Source organism: Seriola dumerili, unplaced genomic scaffold (genome assembly GCF_002260705.1).
Source record: "Seriola dumerili isolate Sdu_G_001 unplaced genomic scaffold, Sdu_1.0 BDQW01000169.1, whole genome shotgun sequence".
In the NCBI taxonomy this organism is placed as follows: domain Eukaryota; kingdom Metazoa; phylum Chordata; class Actinopteri; order Carangiformes; family Carangidae; genus Seriola; species Seriola dumerili.
This window is the reverse complement of record NW_019174424.1, coordinates 5,482,815-5,500,859: the sequence shown is the minus strand read 5'-3', so window position 1 is coordinate 5,500,859 and position 18,045 is coordinate 5,482,815. Positions and strand designations below refer to the sequence as shown.

At 42.2% G+C, this 18,045-nt stretch overlaps 4 protein-coding genes across 6 annotated transcripts; 3 read left to right on the top strand and 1 right to left on the bottom strand.

The window, feature by feature from the left end:
• Positions 1–109: 109 nt before the first annotated feature.
• pgls (6-phosphogluconolactonase) lies at positions 110–3,229 on the bottom strand. Of its 2 annotated transcripts, none has more exons than XM_022752444.1 (6): positions 3,143–3,229; positions 2,476–2,766; positions 2,278–2,385; positions 1,733–1,834; positions 1,327–1,467; positions 110–1,001 (listed from the first exon to the last, which is right to left on the bottom strand). In XM_022752444.1, exons 2-6 carry the CDS (start codon positions 2,737–2,739, stop codon positions 855–857), a joined length of 762 nt encoding a protein of 253 aa, XP_022608165.1. In that variant the 5' UTR covers positions 2,740–2,766; positions 3,143–3,229; the 3' UTR covers positions 110–854. The 2 variants fall into 2 exon arrangements, with proteins under 2 accessions (XP_022608165.1, XP_022608166.1); XM_022752445.1 differs by having other exon boundaries at positions 2,476–2,750; positions 3,143–3,189.
• A 271-nt stretch (positions 3,230–3,500) lies between these two features.
• LOC111227063 (zinc finger protein 180-like) lies at positions 3,501–6,938 on the top strand. Its single transcript, XM_022752441.1, has 4 exons — positions 3,501–3,959; positions 4,076–4,154; positions 4,249–4,351; positions 6,054–6,938. Exons 1-4 carry the CDS (start codon positions 3,661–3,663, stop codon positions 6,743–6,745), a joined length of 1,173 nt encoding a protein of 390 aa, XP_022608162.1. The 5' UTR covers positions 3,501–3,660; the 3' UTR covers positions 6,746–6,938.
• An 820-nt stretch (positions 6,939–7,758) lies between these two features.
• Positions 7,759–11,450, top strand: LOC111227064 (zinc finger protein 182-like). Of its 2 annotated transcripts, none has more exons than XM_022752443.1 (4): positions 7,759–8,079; positions 8,695–8,831; positions 8,961–9,066; positions 9,154–11,450. In XM_022752443.1, exons 1-4 carry the CDS (start codon positions 7,818–7,820, stop codon positions 9,765–9,767), a joined length of 1,119 nt encoding a protein of 372 aa, XP_022608164.1. In that variant the 5' UTR covers positions 7,759–7,817; the 3' UTR covers positions 9,768–11,450. The 2 variants fall into 2 exon arrangements, with proteins under 2 accessions (XP_022608164.1, XP_022608163.1); XM_022752442.1 differs by having other exon boundaries at positions 9,151–11,450.
• Positions 11,451–14,213: 2,763 nt separating this feature from the next.
• On the top strand, positions 14,214–17,608 carry vac14 (Vac14, PIKFYVE complex component). Its single transcript, XM_022752689.1, has one exon. The coding sequence runs from the start codon at positions 14,349–14,351 to the stop codon at positions 16,719–16,721; it is 2,373 nt and encodes a 790-aa protein (XP_022608410.1). The 5' UTR covers positions 14,214–14,348; the 3' UTR covers positions 16,722–17,608.
• Positions 17,609–18,045: the final 437 nt, after the last annotated feature.

The following is an 18,045-nucleotide window of genomic DNA, read 5'->3' as shown; positions in this document are numbered from 1 at the left end:
AAGGGGTGGGGTGTGCCGTGGTCTTAAAGGGGATGGACTACGGAACAGGAATGCACAATAAAAACAAAAGGCAAATGTTTAATTAGCATTTTATCATTTTTTATTGCTAATGAAAATACGTTTTATGGATGGTTGTTAGATGCGCCCAAGTTCCAAATGACTGCAGATTTTCAGTCTTAAGGGTGAGACGTTATAGTTTACAAGGGGTGTGAACGCAACTCAGAGCTGAGGAGCAGAACAAACAGCTTTGCAGTAGCCTATATTGATTTAGTATGATTCAGATGGACTGTCAAAGTAAATGTGTTATGAAGATCAAGTTTCCCAAAAATTCACAGCCAAGAAAATGGACCAATCCAGACATGTTCTAAGACGTTGAGAAATACTCTGCTAATAATGCTTTTATCTGATATGGTTTTTCCACAGAAAAAAAAGCATCAGACATCGGACAACCTTAATTCTCAGTTTATGTGCACTGCAAGTTTCTACATTACTCTTGTGTATGTTGCACAACTGAACCACAACTGACTTTTAATGTCAAATATTAATTATTCAGGACAGTGAAGGTCATCCATCTGAATTAACACAGGCAAAACATATTGTGTAGGGGGACTTCAAACCATACCTGAATAAATCTAAACCTCTGACACACACACACACTAAGGTGCACGCACACAGACACAATCCAACTTCTAATGAGTGCTAATTCTTACGCTGGAAATTACAACGAATGTCTCCATAGCCTATGTCACTATATCTCCTGTGTAAACCAATTACACTTTCATATGAAAATAGGAATGTTCTGCGCTACTTTCTAGTCTCTTCATTCATGTTTTCACACCAGTGTTGAAAAAGCTCTACAGTTTGGCCCCTGAGCCTAGCCTCTCTACCTGGATAGTTAGGGAGGCAGCTGCGGGGTCATCAACAAGCCAGAACAGCTCGCCATTGGTCGGGACAACACGGGCTGCTGGAAACGCTGGACCCTCTCTACCCTCCAGCACCTCCTGCAAGAAAATGGTCACTGTGTTACAATACAACAGCAAAGTTAACTCAGTAGTATGAACCATATTCACATTCATCTTTATTTTTTCTTGTTAGGTTTTCTACTGGTCCCACTGCATTTGATAGTTAACTATCAAATCCAGTACCTGAACCTGCAGAAGTGGTTCAGTTATTTTGATTTTGCATTATTCTATTTTATCTGTCTCATATTTACTGGCTTTTGTGCCTGGATCTAGTCTAAGCTGATTTATTGAGTCATGGAAATATCAGGTTTTTAAGATTGAGAATTTGAGTTGTGTATGTTCAAGAAAAGTCTCTAAATGTTACCTTCAAAACGGGTGCTTTGCTTCCTCCTGTTGATACAAAAGCCACACAGCGTGCAGAGTTCACCACCGGAAAAGTCATAGTTACACGCTGTGGTGGTGGTTTGGGAGAGTCACTGATGGGGGCCACAATCTTCTTGGTTTCCTGAATATGGAGTACACCCAAACCCAATCATCATGTGTGATGCATACAGTTGCCAAAAATTGCAATTGTGAGAATCATAATCCACGACTAGTCAAATATATGATGTAACACAAGCCTGACTGCCTCACAGACATGCTACAAGAGATGACTTTAAAGACCACAAGGTTCAAGTCATGCCTAAATAAAAACCTATTAATGATTATACAGTCAGAAATATCAAATTCTCTCTGTATACCTGCCAGATTCACTAAAGTACAGCTCTCACCTCCAGGAGAGGGTGGTCTGGGAAGAGGGAACAGGTGTGTCCATCAGGCCCCATCCCCAGCAGTAATAAGTCAAACACAGGGAAGTCATCATCTGGGAAGGCCTGTGTGTTTAAAAGTAGTAAAACAATACTGTAAAAATTCTGCTGGAAAATATTAAAGCATGAAATGCTTGTGTGGGAATGTGGGAAATTTGAGACAGAACTGAGCATGGAAAAGTAAACATGCAGTACTGCGCAAAAGTGAAACTTTGTTTCCATCATGCAATACACATCAGGGAGGCATCTAATTGGTCGCAAATACATTCTGGATTCATGACAGCAGCCCCAAACATACAGCCAGAGTCATAAAGAACTATCTTGAGCAATAAGAGGAAAAAGGAGCCCCGATCTCAACCTCATCAAGTCAGTGATTGTGACTACATGAAGAGACACAACTGTGGTAACTTTACCAAGAGGCTTGGAACAGCCTATCTGCCAAGTGCTTTGAAAAACTGTGCGAGTGTTCCTATAAGAAATGCTACTCTATATGTAAGAGATGTGTGTACCTCCTTCAGTTTGCGGGTGTAATGCTCAGCACACTCGCTGACTGGCAGAGAGGGATCAATGGTTAGGATCCCACTTTCAGGGATGTTGACCTTGGAAAACAACTGATTCTGGAGAAGAAGCAATGGAGTTATATTTCACTCTGATGTGACAGAACAAATGTAACCGCAATGCATGCAAACAGACTACTGATCAATTACCTTATACAGCCCGTAGGTGCTCTCTGGATCATCAAAGGAAACCAATCGCTCGTCACAGAAACCAACCATCCACTTGCTGCAGTCCAGCTGTGGCAGGGCGAGCAGCTCTTTGCTGAGCATGGACACGAGGCTTCCTCCAGAGAGCCCCAGGGTGAACCTGCCACGAGAGGCGATGGCCTTCTCGGCCCGAGATGTCACCAGATGGGCCAGCACCGGTCCGACCTCCGCTGAGGAGGGGAAGACCACGACTCTTCTGCCAGCCATGAGAGCACTGTCTGAATAAAAGAGTTACTGAGGTGAAGGAGAGAGAGAGAGAGAGAGAGGACAAAACTGATTTTGAGCAATATAAGGAAGTCAATTACCAAACAGTTTTGCAAGTCATCATGATGTGTCTGTAAATATTCCTCATCAAATACTCTAATACATCAAATAAAATGCTTGTGTAGGTACAAAACCTTTCTTTTAAACTATTTAGACTAAAGTTAACTTATTGTAGCTGGGGCTATGCAAACAGAGGACTGGAGATTAAGCTACGAACCACAACAGGATATTGCATTAACCACAGTCAGAAATATAAGGAAGAGAAGCTCATTTCTAGACATCTTAAACAAACCTGAAGTTTGAACACAAAACTCTACAGTTTTCCGGAAAAAATAGGGTTTCTTACTTTGTGCGAATCTCAGGTGCAGCTGGTCATGAGGAGGATTTTCAGTCGGCAAATGTAATTCAACGCACTACTTCCTGAAAGGAGTTTTCACCCGCCAATCACGTTCTGTGTTTAAACCGCACTGCCTTCTGGTCAGTTGAGTCTAAGTATCTACGAGGACATAAAAAGTTAGTTTATCGACTAACAAGTTTTTTTTTGTTGTTTTTTTTTTAAATGGCAAATTATAAAACCTCAGAATATTTAAAGCGGTGTTGCCGCTGTCAAGTCAATGGAGAAGCTGGGACAATATTACAGGTCGATTTTGTAGTTTTATGAATGGTTGCTATCTTCCTCCCACCCGGCAGATGGAAACAGTGTATCCATATCAACCACTTGAGTTCTGTGGTAGGGACACTCACGCGTTCCTTGTGGGCACTCGTGCATTACATTGTAACTACATTTTTACAGTGAACATTAAGACCTCCCGAGAGAAGCATCTTGTCTGTGCGCATCTCGTGTGTCACAGAAACCTTCAAACCATGTCAACAGTATTTTCTTTTCAGACGCAACTCGTCTCCATCATGGACGCATTATCCAAAACAGCCGTAATGGAAATAAGCAAACTGGTGGAGATCGAGTCGAAGATGCTGAAAATAGAGATAACTCGAGGGCGGAACGAAATCGCCTCGCTCACAGAGAAACTGCAGCTGATGGAGAAATTGCTTTATATCGCACAGGGGGGCAGACAGGACGCCGCGGCAGCAGCATGCTCAGTGGTAAGGGACGGCTCAGCAAACAGAATATTGGAGCCTGACAGGACAAGACCTGCCATAAAGAGGTAGGCTTGTTGATTCCTGTGTGTTGCCTGTAGATATAGTGTGTCTGTCTCCATCATAACCTTTGCTGTCAGCTCCACCCTGCTTGACGTATTAATCTAAGTTTATTGCATCCTAGTGAGAGCCCATGGGAAAGCATAAGTTCCTCCACTGAGATGAGCAGTTTGCATCAAGGCGAAGAGCAAACTGCGGCTGAAGTAAGTCTGCACTGACCATACAGTGTTACGGTGTTATTGTGAACCGTATCCTTCATGTGTAACAGGCAAAATTCATACAATGTTTTCTCATCAGCTTCCAAACCCACCGAAAGAGCAGCCTGATCTAATTGTTGTAAAGGAAGAGCCGTCAGAGGTGGACACCGGAGACAATGAACAAGATAGGACAAGTGAAAACAGTGAGTATTAAATTCAAGATTGGTTGCACAACAATGTGTAAAATGTACAGTGGGGCAAAAAAGTGTTTAGTCAGCCACCAATTGTGCAAGTTCTCCCACTTAAAAAGATGAGAGAGGCCTGTAATTTTCATCATTGGTACACTTCAACTATGAGAGACAGAATGGGGGGAAAGAATCCAGGAAATCACATTGTAGGATTTTTAATGAATTAATTGGTAAATTCCTCGGTAAAATAAGTATTTGGTCACCTACAAACAAGCAAGATTTCTGTCTCTCACAGACCTGTAACTTCTTCTTTAAGAGGCTCCTCTGTCCTCCACTCGTTACCTGTATTAATGGCACCTGTTTGAACTCGTTATCAGTATAAAAGACACCTGACACAACCTCAAACAGTCACACTCCAAACTCCACTATGGCCAAGACCAAAGAGCTGTCAAAGGACACCAGAAACAAAATTGTAGACCTGCACCAGGCTGGGAAGACTGAATCTGCAAAAGGTAAGCAGCTTGGTGTGAAGAAATCAACTGTGGGAGCAATTATTAGAAAATGGAAGACATACAAGACCACTGATAATCTCCCTCGATCTGGGGCTCCACGCAAGATCTCACCCCGTGGGGTCAAAATGATCACAAGAACGGTGAGCAAAAATCCCAGAACCACACGGGGGGACCTAGTGAATGACCTTCAGAGAGCTGGGACCAAAGTAACAAAGGCTACCATCAGTTACACACTACGCCGCCAGGGACTCAAATCCTGCAGTGCCAGACGTGTCCCCCTGCTTAAGCCAGTACATGTCCAGGCCCATCTGAAGTTTGCTAGAGAGCATTTGGATGATCCAGAAGAGGACTGGGAGGCTTGCAAAAGGGTCAGATGAAACAAAAATAGAACTTTTTGGTAAAAACTCAACTTGTCGTGTTTGGAGGAGACAGAATGCTGAGTTGCATCCAAAGAACACCATACCTACTGTAAAGCATGGGGGTGGAAACATCATGCTTTGGGGCTGTTTTTCTGCAAAGCGACCAGGACGACTGATCCGTGAAAAGGAAAGAATGAATGGGGCCATGTATCGTGAGATTTTGAGTGAAAACCTCCTTCCATCAGTAAGGGCATTGAAGATGAAACGTGGCTGGGTCTTTCAGCATGACAATGATCCCAAACACACCGCCCGGTGGGCTTCGTAAGAAGCATTTCAAGGTCCTGCAGTGGCCTAGCCAGTCTCCAGATCTCAACCCCATAGAAAATCTTTGGAGGGAGTTGAAAGTTCGTGTTGCCCAGCGACAGCCCCAAAACATCACTGCTCTAGAGGAGATCTGCATGGAGGAATGGGCCAAAATTCCAGCAACAGTGTGTGAAAACCTTGTGAAGACTTACAGAAAACGTTTGTCCTCTGTCATTGCCAACAAAGGGTATATAACAAAGTATTGAGATGAACTTTTGTTATTGACCAAATACTTATTTTCCACCATAATTTGCAAATAAATTCTTTAAAAATCAGACAATGGGATTTTTCTGGATTTTTTTTTTTTTTTTTTTTTTTTTTTAAAATAAGAAATAATGGTCTTAAATAGTCAAAATTCCAGCAACACTAATAGTGTAAAGAGCAACTTTAATTTGATACCAGTGCATTCAGGTTGTGGCCTTCTTCAAGTTGATTAGGGTCAATCATATTCAAAATTTTAACATGCTCCCTTGCTGTCAACAGGAAGAGAAGCCGTCACAGAAACTCAAAAGAGTCCAGATGTGATGCAGCATCCCAAATCCATCCCAGAACATCAGCAGCCCATGTTCACTGATAGCTTTGTGACCTTGAGTGCCCAGTCGTCTCTCCCTGGAGCAGGGAGGACCAGGGAAACACAGTGGAATCCACAGCTTGCACCTGTGCACACAAATCTAGAGGCTGGGAAAAGCATTGTGCAAAATATTGCCTCCCAAAGCTTAAGTGTGCTCAGAAACATGAAGATTCACAACATGAGGAACTCAGCTGCAAAGAGGTTTGGGTGCTTGCAGTGCGGCAAGAGCTTCAGATGCTTTAGTCAGCTTGAAATACACCAGAGGAGTCACACAGGAGAGAAACCCTTCAGGTGCACGCTGTGTGGAAAGAGATATGCTCAAAAGGGGCATCTGTATACACACCAGCGCACACACACTGGGGAGAAGCCGTATCGCTGTCCTATTTGTGGAAAGGGCTTTATTCAGAAATGTACTCTTGATATGCATCAGCGTACACACACCGGAGAAAAGCCTTTTGTTTGTATCAAATGTGGCAAGGGTTTTACAAAGAACTGTAATCTGAAAAAACACCTTGCAGTACATTTAGATCCCAGTTTGAACATGTATGGTAGTGAATCTGGTGCACCAACGTTTAGTGCAACATTAATTAATGGCACCACTTAAAACAGTCCACCAAATGTACTTCTCCACTTGTTTGATTTAAATGAGTAAATAATAATCAATAAAGTTATCTTTGCTCCAGATTTTTGAGTAACAGACAATAGTGCATCACCTTCTTTGATGTGATAAAAATGTGTCAGTACATGTTTTCTTCTGCTTTCCTTTCATGTATCATTTTCAACTAATCCCCTCTCAAACTGACCAAAACCTGATATTGTGCTACAGTATACAAATACACACTGAGGTTACAGGAAGAAAACACTTTTCTGAACTGACTCGGAAGACTGAATGAATCAATAAATCACTCCTGTTGTGTGTCAGTACTAAGAACTGACAGGTGTTTCTATTATTTTGTCTATCCCCTTCATATCAATGAGGGTGGGCTAAATAACATAAACACTTCTGTATAATGCAATGCTTTACTTGGGTATTTCCATTTTCTGCTATTTTATACTTCTACTAAACTACTGTTCAGAAGCAAGTACTGTACTTTTTATTCCACTACATTGTATGACTTTAGTTACTTTGCAGATTCAGATTAACAATACAAAATATAATCAGCAAATAAATTAGGCTTTATAATATAAATTATTATAAATGTATTGTTACAGGTTAAGATACAACTTTATTGATCCCTTTATTTATTGAATTCACAAACTAGCAATGTATTAGGCTACATTATTCAAATTAACTCCACTTTTATCATGTATCATGTACACACTCTAATCCATCAATTTAAACTCGTGATAAAATATCTATGATTCAGAAACTGGCCTTTCTGCATAATGAGTACGTACTCATTAACTACATTAAACATACGTTTAAAAACTACATTAAACGTGCGTTTAATTTTATAAGGCAAACTGTCAAAAACTAAGATGCGAAAACGGGGTGTCAGTTTTTGTACTGTGCTGCCTTCAGGTACTCCTCGTAAACGTCGGAACACGAGCAAACAGCTTTCCCACAATCCCCTGCGGCACAGCTATAGCGCATATTTGATCAAGGCACAACGTCAACAACGTTGCTACGCTGGGAATTTTGCCAAAATTTCGTAATATTCAGCCTCCCCGTCGAGATGATGTGCGACACCACAAACCGGAGTTTTCGGACGCAGTTAGCGGCTATCCTGGAAAAACTGACGAAGGCGGCTTTGGTTGAAATAGGCAACCTAGCTGATGAGTGCTCCTCCGTCCTTCACACCGAGATGTCCCTGCACAAGACGGAGAATGAGGCGTTGAAGAAGAGGTGTTACTCACTGGAGGTCCAGCTGAGAGCGGCGAGGGAGGCACAGACCTATCCGGCACATGTCAACAGTGTCAGCCGGCGGCACCCTGCAGGTCAGGATGGTCAGACAGGTCGACAGACAGACGTTACTAGGCTGCCTCAGCGGTGGGGGTTTTACCCAGCAAAACCACAGTTTATATTTGTCAGGCTAGCCCTTTGGTGGAGACTACATTCAGTTGTTCTATTCTAATACAACGGTCTTGCAAGATATCCTATCTTCAGGAAGGTTATAATGTTCAGTTTTTACTTAGATCATTTTAGAGAGGCATTGCTTTAGCTGTGTGGCAGTTTTGGGGAATGTCGTTTGTGGTGCTGTTTAGCTGTGTTGCAATATACAAAGGTGTTGCTGTTATTCAGCCCACCCTTATTGATATACACGAAGTAAAAGAAACACCTGTGTAATGCAATACAATTTAAGACTCCAAAATTACCATGAAGTTGAATCAACACCCCACTAAAACAGCTTCAACACAAGCTGAACATTATAACCGTCATGAAGGTAGGACTTATTATACAGCTGCTATATTAGGATGCATTAGTTTTAGCTGGGTGTTCCTAATAAACTTCCAATTCAGTGCACAACCAAATCAAATCAGTTAAGTGAAGATCTGCATTGTCAGCCCTTCACATTCAATCTTTATGAATAACATATCCGCTTCGTCTTCCAGAACAGCAGCAGCCTGCTCCAGCCATCGATGGAGTTTTTGGAAAGGACTGGTGTATGGACTTTTGGAGAGAAGAGAAACTCCCCTGTCACAGAAAAGAGACAATGGAGCCTCCTGCTATGACAAGCATGGGAGCACAGGTCAGTGAATCCTTTAGCCACTGGTAAGTTTTTTGGGTTTTTTTTTTCAATGCAATGATTTTTTTTAGTAAGCTGAGATGACCAAATGACTTTATTTTAAAAGCTGTTTGTCAACTGTCGTTTTTTTAGGCAATAGATTTGATGGAGAGAGAACCTGATCTCATCTTTGTCAAGGAGGAGACATATGATGATCATCCCATTGGCCAGCAGATGGGTTTCACAGATAACAGAAAAAGTAAGTTTGGATTAAAAAAAAAACTAAACAAATCATTGTAATCCTGAAAGTTTCTGTGTCTTAACTGCATTTATTCTCATTTAGCAGTTGTTGGAATTTTTGAGGAGGACAGCATGCTTCATAGATCTGTTGATGAGCTGCAGCTTCACTCAGGGGAATTAAACAACTTCCCCATGACGGTTGACAGTCAAGCACAACAACGCACACAACCGACAATTATGGACAAGTTAATAGATGATGCAACAATGAGCACTCTGGTTGACAACACAAATCCTCCTTCAGCCGCCATCGAATACTCTGACTACACGAACGATATCCAGACGGACTTAACCAAAAAAGTCACCATGCAGCCAAAACCTCTGAAGCTAACAAAACAGTTTGAGTGCTTATTCTGTGGGAAAGTATTCAACTATTTGAGCAGTTTAAAAGTCCACATCAGGCGACACTCCGGCGAGAAGCCGTTCAGCTGCTCAGTTTGCGGGAAGCGGTTTGCTCAGAAAACGTACCTGAAACTGCACCAGCGCGTGCACTCGGGGGAGAAGCCGTACAGCTGCCCAGACTGTGCCAAAAGTTTTTCCCAGAAAAGCTCTCTGAACATACATCTTCGGACACACACGGGTGAAAAGCCTTATAGCTGTGTGGATTGTGGGAAATGTTATGCATACAAGTACGGTTTAAATCACCACCAGTGTTTCACTTGACTAGACAAACAGCCACATGGAGCCACAAGAAGTGCTTTCAGTAATACTCAGAGTAGCTCAACATGTGCCAATATGTCCAAGTACCTCTTCTAAATTAAAGAAAAGCAAATTTTATAGCCCATATAATTATCAGTGCTGCTGTGAAATGTTTTCGTGAGTTTTTAGTTTTATTGACATAAGAGATGCTGCAGCCAAATGAAGGTATAGAGAATATCTGTCCCTTTCTAGTGTACCATTTGATTGAGTGGGATTAGAGCCGTTGCGAGTAGACCGGCTGATGTCGATATTTAGAGAGCAAGAGGCTGATGGCCTAATACGTAATGTTGATATTATGTTGTTTTTATTTTTTTGCCTCTGATAAAATACAACAGTTTAAATCATAATAAGAAATTGACAAAATTGCTGAATTTAAATGAACATTTATTTAACTCTCATGTATTATTCACTTGATCACAGACAAATATTTGAAAATATAAAATGTGCATTGTCTGTTTGCATAAGTAGATCTGCACTCTGCACTCTACTCATTATTTTCAATTAAAAAAAAATGTCCACAGGTAATCAAAAAACTTAACTGTAAAAAAAAAAAAAACCTTTGACCTAAATGACCTAAATGGCCTTGTGAGTGCAGCACTGGCTTGTGCTGTTGATCACAAAATGCCAGATATCTGCCAGATTAATGGGTCTATCCCTAGCCGTTGCCAAACTGTAGGATTCCCTCTTTTTGCCTTTAAAGTCAGTCACATTATGCTTAATAAGGAAATTGTCATAGATTAAATGAGACACATTTTCTGATCCAAGCTATGACAAAAAATACCTCCCATTTTATTCATGCATGATGTCATATGGCTGGTGCAACATGTTACACATACCTCAGTGTCATATATATCAGGCCACAAAAGGCCTGTGTCAAACGATGTTGAAATTATTTTGGACAAGTGCTCCATTGTTTGCACACCTGTAGCATAAACCTTCAAAACTACCTCTTCACAACAAAGCAGAAGAACAATCCTCAGTTTTCTTCATTACCCATGTCTCACTTATGCTTTGTATTTACCGTATGCCATGTCTAATTTTTTGGCATTTAACTGTGCAGAAAGTGGATCTTTGAAAAACATGACTGTTTAAAAGAAATGTTGATGCGTGTCGGTCACATAATCAAATGATTTACAGAGATTGTTCAGGTCTAAATGGTGTCACTGTTTGAAAATGTATTTGTATGGTTGCGTTATTATTGTAGAAAGACGAGTTGTGTTGTCATTGTGCAGTCAAGTGGGACTGTCAGTTGTTTTTTTCTAAATATTAACCATTTCTTTTTGAGAAATCATGTTTTATTCTGTTCTTTCCTTCGACAAATCCTCATCAGAACTGTCATCACCTAGACAGAGCAATTAGTGGTAGTAAGGACTTGTTTTACCTGTAATATTACGATTTCCTTGAACACACCACACTGACCTCACTAAATGAATTCTCCAAGCCCAAGAAAGAAATCTTGGGCTGTTGATTTTTTTTTTTTTTTTCCACTCACACCTGCATGACCCTTACAAGGCCCTGTCAGATGTGCTTTGTTCAGATTGTCAGAGTTGAATATTATACTCAAGGCAATTTCAATTTAGATTAGACGAAAAAATATATACTTTAAAAAGAAGAGTTATATCAATAAAAGATGTAATCACAAAGTGAACATCCATGACTGTTTTTTTTATTGTAAAGACAAACAACAACTAAGACACTGAACTGGTAAATGCTTGAATAAAAACACAACTGACAAAAAAACAGAACATTTTGCTCCACACTCCTGATTTTCTAAGCGCTACTACAGACCGCAAGTCATTACAAACATGACATCAACTACCCTTACATCATCGTGAGCATTACTACATGACGCATTCAGATAAGTAAAGCTACTGATCTTGCACCACAATCGCTCACTGACAGGTTTCAGCCATTAGGTTTTTAAGATGTCTTCTAGCTGTGGGTTTTTCTCCCTCACGATTTCTGTGAGCCATTAAATGATGGTTGAGGTTGACCTTTTGCGTGAAGGTCTTTCCACATTTAACACAGCGGAACGGTCTCTCTCCGGTATGGATGCGTAGGTGACATTTCAGATTGCCTTTCTGGGTGAACCCTTTGCCACACAAGCTGCACCTGTAGGGTTTCTCTCCTGTGTGGACCACGTAGTGAATCCTCAGAGCCGATGGGTTTGCAAAGGTCTTCCCGCACAGCTCACAGGACTTACTGACTCTCTGAGAAGGAACTGGAGCCACGCAGGTGTGAGAGTTTAACTTGTTCTTATGAGGGAAATGCTGCTTACAAATGTTACAGAAGTTGGACTTGTGTGACCTCATGTGGTGTGTTAGAGTGCCCTTGTGGTAAAATGTCCTGCTACATATTTGGCATGGGAATTTCTCTTTGTTTAGATCTCTGGCAGTTTCTACATTAAGCACAATTAAGTTATCATGTGAATCTTTATCCAGAGCACTGCTGGTTTCACTGTTGTCTGTGGGTAATGTTTGCTGTTTGTTGGGGCTGGGCCCAACCGCAGCATTCGTAGCTGGCTCCTGCCGACTTTCTTGAACAAACTGCACATCATCATCATCATCATCAACATCATCAACATCATCATCATCATCCTCCTCCTCCTCCTCCTCCTCCTCATCCTCTTCGATTGGAATGATGTGAGTGCTGAAGGCCTCCTCTGCCTCTGTGTGATTGATGGATACCAGCTGCACAGATGGTTCTTCAATAGCATCTGCAGACACAGCCTGTTCTCTTTCCTGATCGAATGACAGGCTGCAAGTGCTGCCATCAGCCGAGTAACCGACTGACAGCTGTTCTGGTTCTTTGGCTGCACTTTCTTCATGTTCTGTCGAATACAAATACACATACAAACACTGAAAAAATCATCTAAAGCTGCTAAATCTGCAGTGTGTACTCCCTAAATGCCAATGCTCCGTCACTCTCTTACCTTCTGTACTGAGTGTTTCCTGCTGGCAGCTGCTGGCACCGTCCTCCACATAATCCTCTTCTTTGATCTCAGTCACAGTAATTTGCTCAGACTGCGTTGCCACAGACTGCAAAATAGAAAAAGTCCAAACGTGACATTTCCTGTGACAGGAGCTGAAATGATAAGCCAATTAATGAATTAATTAATTGTTCAAGTCAATAATCAAGGAAAATTGTAAAAAAACCCTCAGGTCCCAGCTCCTCAAATGTGGTAATTTACTGGCTTTCTCTTTATTATTGTTTTGTAAATTAAATATCTTATATTAGGTAGTTTGGACTGGTTGAAAAAAAAACTATTAATCAATTTCAAAATGTCCTGTTTTGCTCTGAGAGATTTTAATGAGCATTTTTCACAGTTATTTCATGTTTTTACTATGTAGAACAAATTGTTTTATAATAACTTCACCTTTATGATTCATATTGTTAGATGCTGCACATGATGTGACATACATGTTCTGGTTTTAGCAGGCAAATTTTTACCATTAATCTAAATATCAAGCCTCAGACGTTCTGGTATATCAGGGCATCTGTACACTTGCTTTCCCAATTACTGTTGCTTTATTGCGCATAAGCAGTTTTCCATGAGAGGATTAGGAAGATGGATATTATTGATGTATTATAAGTTTTGTGGACTACTCAAACCTGCACATTGTCTGTTCTACTACATGTTGGACGCCTGCAAACATAACTGCTCAAAGCTCATAAAGACCGCCTCTGTATAACTTCCTCTCACCTTATCAACGGACTGAGGTGAGTCTGTGATTCTCTCCAGACTATATGGGTCTCTGTCTTTCCACAGATTCATACACCAGTCTTTTCCAAAGATCCCCTCTATGGTGGGGGACCCAGACACTGAGAAGTCAAACAGGGGAAAACACACCAGTAAAATACACGAGCAATGCTGGTGGCGTCTGATGAAAATCTGCTGAGCTAATGTTACTGTGAAGAAAGGTACCATGAGGATCCCCGTCTCTGACGCAGACAGTTTGTATACCCACGGTGCGATAACTTTTACACAACTTGGGGGCGTCGCTTCTCACAATGGTCAGCTCGCACTCCAGGCTGTTAATTTTTTCTGCCAGGGCTGAATTGGCTAACAAAAGCCGAGACAACTCGAGCCGCAGCTCAGCCGAGTCATCATCCACCAGTTTGCAGACCTGACTCAGGGCAGACCTGGCCATCGTCTCCAGGATGGAGGAGAGCTGTGAGTGAAAAGAGAGGCGGCTCGCCATCGCTGCTGGCTGCAACGACCCTCTTCACCAGCTAAATGAAAACGTAGGATTCAAATTTAAGACACTAAATTTCTAGTTAAAATAAAAATCAAAACATGCATTAGCCGAATACGTTGCCAATGAAGCTAATTTGAGGTTACGGTCCTCTCAAAGCGGGACCCAAATAAACGTAGCAACCGTGACGTATTTCCGGCGGATGCAACCGGTCAGCTGCGTTGTATTATAAGACTTCCTGGTTCGCTAATGAAACGGTTGTTTTCTCTATTAAGTGATCATAAATGCATACTGCTTCCTCGCGCATCAACATCGATTTCAGTGGAAAGGATCCGTTACACCCGCGAACATGAACACGGAGAAGGACTTCTCGCCTCTGACGCCCAACATTGTCAGGGCTCTGAATGACAAACTGTACGAGAAGAGGAAAGTCGCAGCTTTGGAAATTGAGAAACTGGTGCGAGAGTTTGTGGCTCAGAACAACTCCACTCAAATCAGGCATGTAATCCAGATTCTGGCCTCGGAGTTTGCCCTCTCCCAACACCCCCACAGCCGTAAGGGGGGTCTCATTGGACTGGCAGCCTGTTCGATCGCCCTCGGAAAGGACTCAGGTCTGTATCTGAAGGAACTTATTGAGCCTGTTCTCACGTGTTTCAATGACTCAGACAGCCGTTTGCGCTACTATGCCTGTGAGGCCCTTTATAATATAGTCAAAGTGGCAAGAGGAGCTGTGCTGCCCCACTTCAACCTGCTCTTTGATGGTCTCAGCAAGCTTGCAGCCGACCCGGATCCCAATGTGAAAAGTGGATCTGAACTCCTGGACAGACTGCTGAAAGACATAGTGACAGAGAGCAACAAGTTTGACTTAGTGGCGTTTGTCCCCCTGCTGAGAGAGAGGATCTACTCCAATAATCAGTATGCCAGGCAGTTCATCATTTCTTGGATCCACGTTCTGGAGTCTGTGCCAGACATCAACCTGTTGGACTACCTCCCTGAAATCCTGGATGGGCTCTTTCAGATCTTGGGGGACAACAGCAAGGAGATCCGTAAGACGTGTGAGGTGGTGCTGGGAGAGTTTCTCAAGGAAATTAAAAAGACTCCCTCCAGCGTGAAATTTGCTGAGATGGCCAACATTCTGGTCATCCACTGCCAGGTCGCAGATGAGACCAAACTCACAAACGACCTGATCCAGCTGACGGCTATGACCTGGATGAGAGAGTTTATCCAGCTTGCGGGCAGAGTCATGCTCCCCTATTCCTCTGGTATCCTAACTGCAGTGCTGCCTTGCCTTTCCTATGACGACAGAAAGAAAAACACTAAAGAAGCAGCCAGCGCCTGTAATCACAGTCTGATGAAGCTGGTGACTCCTGAGGATGATGAGGAGGAGGAGGAGCAGAAAAGTGGAAGCACAGGGTCGCCGTCCAGGGAAGACGGCCAGCCCAAGACGGAGGCAGACAGCAATGATATGCTGAATGCATCACAAGAATCTGTTGGTTTCAGTAATATCAGCTTCTTTACTCCAGCGAGTGCTGACAGGCCTCAGGTAACTCTGGACCTGGACGGTATTGTTCAGGTGTTGGGCCGCCACCTCCATGACTCCTCCACTGGCATGATGACCCGCATAGCTGTGCTGAAATGGCTCTACCACCTCTACATCAAGACACCACGCAAAATGTTCCGCCACACAGACAGCTTGTTTCCCATGCTGCTGAAAACACTGTCTGATGAGTCCGATGAGGTGATACTGAAAGATCTGGAGGTGTTAGCTGAGATAGCATCATCTCCTGCCGGCCAAACAGACCAAGCTGGCTCCTGCGAAAGCACCGACGGCAAACCGGAGCTCAAGGTCCCAGAGGGTGCCAAGCCGGGACAGCAGCATAGCACAGGCTCCAAAGCACTGGACTCATCCCCCTCCACTCCCAGTATGAACTCCTATTTTTACAAGTTCATGATCAACCTGCTGAAACGTTTGAGTCTGGAGAGGAAGCTTCTGGAAAACAGAGGGGCTTTCATCATCAGGCAGTTGTGTTTGTTGCTCCACGCAGAGAACATCTTCCACTCCATGGCTGACATCTTGCTGAAGGAGGAGGACCTCAAATTTGCCTCCACTATGGTTCAGACGCTCAACACCATCCTGCTCACTTCCGCCGAGCTCTTCCAGTTACGCAACCAGCTGAAAGACCTGCGCACTCAGGAGAGCTGTGCTTTGTTTTGCTGCCTGTATCGTTCCTGGTGCCACAACCCTGTGGCCACCGTGTCACTCTGTTTCCTCACACAGAACTACAAACACGCCTATGATCTCATCCAGAAGTTTGGAGATCTAGAAGTGACAGTAGACTTCCTGATGGAGGTAGACAAACTGGTACAGCTCATAGAAAGCCCCATTTTCACCTACCTGCGTCTGCAGCTCCTGGATGTGGAGAACAACCCTTATCTGATTAAGGCACTGTACGGCCTGCTGATGCTGCTGCCACAGAGCCAGGCCTTCCAGCTGCTCTCCCACCGCTTGCGGTGTGTCCCCAACCCAGAGCTCATGAGGACTGTGGATGAGTCCAAGTATATGGACTCTAAACAGCAAGTGGCCTCCAAACGCGCCTCTCACACTCAGATGGATTACAATGAGCTGCTCCAGCATTTCGACCGCGTCCAGAGCAAACATCTGGAGGTCCGACACCAGCGCTCTGGACGTGCCTCTGACCACCCTGACAGGAAGCTGATGTGAAGTCATTGTGCCATAGTGACCTCCGGCCACTGAGAAGAAAGAGGAAAAGAGTGAAGGAAAATATGTAATTGATACACTTATATATAGTTATACTGGAAAAGATTATTAAGATGCTATTGAAGCCAAAAAGTATTAAGTGAATATGATTAAGAATTGTTTTATCAGAGAAACACTGGGTATAAATGATCAGGAAACAACTCTTATGTTTGTACATTTCTTTGTTAAAAATGAGAGAGATGTTATGTAACATAAGAAACAAAACTGGAAACAGATTTAATAAATTTCAGACTGTACTGTACTGTAGATCTGGAGAATGTACATAAAACATCTTACATTATGAATAGCGGTGGTGATAATATGGCCATAAAGTTTCATTCATGCCCTGTCAGCAGCTGAGATGTTTTGCAGCTAAATGAAATGTCCACAGTATTTCAAGTGAGTCTGATATGCATCTCAGTGTTAAATAGTGCACTTCTGTCCTTTAATCTGGCGTATCCTTCTGAGCAGCATGATTAGAGCATGCGCTCAGGGTTGCCTTAATCTCATGTCAGCCAGAAAAGAATTCTCACGTGTAGAGTATTGACCCAGATCAACTGAGATTTTAAACTTTTGAAGCTGTGGGTGTCTGAACTCTGGCGTAATAATTCTGGGTAGGCCTGTATACTTACACCTCTTGCCATTTCTTTGTTACTGCAGCTGATGAGAAACTTTAACTTTAACACACCTCTAAGCTTTTAATTCAATTTCTTTCTTATGTATTGTTCAGCTAATATGTTTTTTTTTCTCTTTGTTTGTACAGTGTCTGTTTGTCTTGCATTCTTAAAAAGATTCGCACTTTTGTCATTCCTATGTGAAAATCAATAAAGTGGACCACGTGATTGAAAACACTTTTTTTCCCCGTATTTATATATTACACAAAACCTATGTAATTAGAAATACTGGTTAAGTGTATGAGGAGAGGAGAGAAGAAAGCAGCAGACACATTCATGCTACTACTAATGACCTTTTTCTTGTCTGTGTTACATCTTGCGCAACCAGCAGCCTTTTGAAAACAGTCTAGTCAATATTTTGCTCTCAATTTATTATAGTAATTAGGCTCATTGTACACCAAGCTCGAAATGTAGACTATTCTATCAATTTCACTTCTAATTTTCTAAATATATTCATTTAACTTATTTAATTTTGGTTTCTGCTGTGATTAGGATTATGTTATACAGACTAGACTCTATTGAAGCATATTAAAAATTGCATTTAGTGTTGGTCTTTTTTTAATAAATAGTAAAATTTAATCTTGGTTTAAATGCTTTTTTGTCCTTAATACTGA